This window comes from Coptis chinensis, chromosome 1, assembly GCF_015680905.1.
Source record: "Coptis chinensis isolate HL-2020 chromosome 1, ASM1568090v1, whole genome shotgun sequence".
NCBI classification, from domain to species: Eukaryota; Viridiplantae; Streptophyta; class Magnoliopsida; order Ranunculales; family Ranunculaceae; genus Coptis; species Coptis chinensis.
Window position 1 is genome coordinate 1,189,679 of NC_141456.1, and position 3,798 is coordinate 1,193,476.

At 37.8% G+C, this 3,798-nt stretch overlaps 1 protein-coding gene across 1 annotated transcript; it reads right to left on the minus strand.

The window, feature by feature from the left end:
• Positions 1-400: 400 nt before the first annotated feature.
• Positions 401-2,993, minus strand: SGR5 (C2H2-like zinc finger protein). Its single transcript, XM_086590908.1, has 3 exons — positions 2,602-2,993; positions 2,081-2,480; positions 401-1,525 (listed from the first exon to the last, which is right to left on the minus strand). Exons 1-3 carry the CDS (start codon positions 2,705-2,707, stop codon positions 694-696), a joined length of 1,338 nt encoding a protein of 445 aa, XP_086447034.1. The 5' UTR covers positions 2,708-2,993; the 3' UTR covers positions 401-693.
• Between the last annotated feature and the right edge of the window lie 805 nt (positions 2,994-3,798).

The window sequence follows — 3,798 nt, forward strand, 5'->3', positions numbered from 1 at the left end:
CTCCTCGAGAGCGTCTCTTAGTTCAGGTCCAAAAACCATAGGAGCGAGTGACCATAAGGAACGATAAGGAACGACGTCCTCGTCATCTCCTCCAACCCTAGAACTTCAATGTATCGATCACACCGAATACTAATCCACCGTTGATGACACATAGCACTTCAGAATTCAGCACCAGTTTTGAGTCACAATAAGCATTCAGCACAAATACAATCACAGAATGCTGAAAATTGGGCGCCTACTTAACCTTCAGCATTCAGCCTGTGCTGAAAAAACAGACTAAAGTGACCTAATTGGTTTGCAATCAATTGGGTCGTACTGACTACTCGTAAATATATTGTCCTGGAGTACTCAACAAAATTAAGACACATAGGCCAAATGGAAAATTAAGAACAAATCACCATCCATTGTAACTTGATCACTTCTTAATCAATGCAAACCAATACAACCTTTGCTTCTCTCTAAGGGGGAATAAAAAAAAACAACATTACAATTGGAGAGAAGATAATATGGCCAACCAAAAAAATTAAAGTTCTCCTCCAAACAAATGAAAAAAAATTTAAAGAAACAAATCGCAGGTTGCAACACTCGGCCTAATTAGCATCACAAGAGATAATTACAAAAGCACAAACACGGTATAGTAACAAAGTAATCAACATAGAGGGGTAGAAGAGATTAATACGGAAGCAAAGAGAACTATGTTTGCATTCTTTTTCCATGATGGTTTCGATTATCATTCTCTCCTTCGCCTTCTGTAATAGCTGAAGACATGTAACTTGCTGCGACGAGGGAATTCTCATCTGGTGGTGTTGACGATGATATTGCTTGGAATTGTTGCTTACATGCATGACAAGTTATTTGAAGAATAGTGGAGTTGATTTGTTTCGTGGCGTGTTCTTTGAGAATCTGTGCTTTATCCAATTCAACTTGTGCTTGCTGCCTAATCCTCTTTGCATTTGTGAATTCTTGTTCAGCTAATTCAATTTGTCGCTTGGCTTGTTGTCTTGCCTCTTCTGCATATGCCTTCTCAGCCATTGCAAGCTTCAGTTGTTCTTGTGCTTGCTCTTTCATCCTGGACGCTATCGACATTGATTCTTCGTTCGTGTTCTTGTTCTTTGGAGGGCTTTTTACCGCGTCATTGTTGTTTATTTTGTTCTTGCTTACTTCATTTTTCTCTCCATGGTCAGACGATCCAATTGAGAGTTGTAACTGTGTAGCATGATTTTCATCTGTGTTGCGCGAAGCTGAGGCATTTTGAAGGGGCTTCGACGAGGGCAAGAGTTGTAGCTCAAGATTATGGTGATGATCAGCTGTAGATGGATTATTTTGATTGTGTAGAAAAACATTATCCATCGTCGGCTTTGCCCCTCTCATGCCTGGCCATGGAGCTGTACTGAAGTTTGTGTCGCTAGACGGACTTGGGCTGGAAGCTGTTCGAGACAAGCAAGCCGGCTGCATTATTGTTTGCATATCAGACCGAATGCGCCCAGCATTACAAGCATCTTGATGTTCAATGAAGCTCTCAACTCTAATAAGTTGAAATAATAAAAAGAAGAAAAGAAACAAGTATTCAGGTGGCTGATCTTGGTGTCTTTAAGTGTTAGAAAAAAGCAAAGAAGAAATCAAGCCATCACGGTCGCAACAAGTACAAAGAAGAAGAACCAAACAAGTACATGTAAAACAAGGATTAAGATTGGGTCAAGAGAGATTGAGATAGCCATTAATTAAGGAATATATTATAGGGTGTTTAACATAGTGAGATATGATAAATGAATTAATAAATTTCAAAATGAACCAAGAGATTTTGGTTGTTGATTTCAAAATTAAACAAAATTTTTGGACAAAACAAAACTAACAAATGGAGTTTGGACATTGGATGCTGCTATTGAAAAAATATACATACAGTATATATATACTACCATGATCCTATTATTAATCATTTAGAAATTAATTTTAATATTAAAAAATGGAGAGGTTGAGGGCTCTTTTACGAATAGATTTTGAATGTAATAAAACCCAAAATCAGACTTGAGAATTTGAAGTTAAATGAATTGAAGATGTAATATAGAGGAAGAAGTAAGACCTGGAGAAAACACGGCCACAATCACAAGAATGGCCTCTAGTGCCACAAGTCTTAAGATGTGCTTTATAATCAGATTGAACAGCATATCCTTTAGAACATTTTTCACAGACCCATTGTTTGTGATTGCTGTGTTTCCTTCTAAAATGCTTCTTTATACCAACTAGATCACCAAGTGCATGGCATGGGTCATGATGCAAACAACTTGGTTCTGGACAAACAAACACTCTTTTCTTCACTTCTGGCGTTTCTCTCTTCAACAGCTTCCATGGTACTTTATGCCTTCTTCTATGCATCTGAAGATTTTGATCTCTTTGAAATCCTTGGTTACATATTTCGCAAACATATCGGTCCGACTCTAGTAACGTTTTCGGTGAAAGGGAAACGACCTCCGCATCGGGATCTAATGCCAAGAAAATAACAAGAATGAGAAGTGGAATAATCCAAAGCCATTAACAAGTAAAAACTTTTAAAAGATGAAAAAAGATGACAAAAGAAACATAAAAAGAATTATGTGACTTTACCTGGAGTACCAGCAGGCCTTCTTTTCCTTTTATTATTGCTTCCATTTTCTAGGCAATTGAATTCCTCAGAAGGAGCACTAGGAGATGAAGAGTTATTCATGAACATGGGAATAATATAAGTTTCTCGGTGTGATCGTTGGATGTGGTTATTAGTGTTATTATGAGTGTGTTAAAAATTAACACACACACACCCAAGAAGAAGGAATGAAGCGAGAGAAAGTGGGGATGAATTGATTGATGTGTAGATATAGGTAGAGGAACACAAAAGGAAAAGCTAGTTTCTTTCGGCAACCAGCTTTCTTTCAACTTTTAAAGCTTTTTAGCTTTCTCTCTTCTCATCCACCTTATAGCCTAGCTCCTCATCTCCATCAGGTAATATTAGTTTCCTTCTCTCTCCTTTAATTAATCTTCCCTCCTTTTACAAAGCTGAGAAGGGGAGAGAAAGAGAGAAATGAGGTCTGACCCAATCACATTGCTCGAAACTTGAGCCCACAAGACTGAGAAGAAAAAACATCCCCACAAAGAAACAAACACTCATAATTCATCCTACAGTGATTTGCATGCACACATAATACATTACAGGCTGAGGCCGGACCCCAAGTGCACGTGAGTTTCATCACTCTCTCTCTCACTTTCACTTTCTCTTTCTATTCAGACATGGACACAGTAACTGTAAAAGCGAAAGTTGACTAGAGTGCCCTTTCTTAATGAGAGAATACAGTAACTATGATTAATTGGTATGGAAGCAACTTTTTGAAAAGGTAGCGTTGAGCACGTGTGGTCCTTTTCATGGGTGATATGGTCAATCTTCTATATAAGTTTCTTTTTTTCTTTCCTTCTTAAGACTAAAGTCACCCCCACATATTGCAAAAGGTATTTTATGGTGTGGAACACTTAGAACCTCATTGACACTTTCTGTGTCCAGCCAATGGATGCAGCCGTCCATCAAATCTGTGAATGGCATTATGATGTTGGACACTTGCACCTTGATTTCAATGCAGCCATACATGTTGTGTTCAACTTTCAAATTATCTATAAAACAAGAATTTTCACTGTGATTTAATTTGGTAATTTCCCAAACAGACCCAACGATAATGTCAATTCCAACAATGTCAAATTTTGCTCACAAAACTCTTGGTGCTGACTTGATTGGGAATGAATTGACATTATCGTGTTCTGTTTGGGAAATTACATGTA

Coding starts and splice junctions, on each gene's coding strand:
- SGR5 (XM_086590908.1), bottom strand. CDS start 2,707: ATGTTCATGAATAACTCTTCATCTCCTAGTGCTCCTTCTGAGGAATTC. Junction 2,481..2,601: donor AAGGCCTGCTGGTACTCCAG/GTAAAGTCACAT, acceptor TCTTGGCATTAG/ATCCCGATGCGGAGGTCGTT. Junction 1,526..2,080: donor TGTGGCCGTGTTTTCTCCAG/GTCTTACTTCTT, acceptor TCAACTTATTAG/AGTTGAGAGCTTCATTGAAC.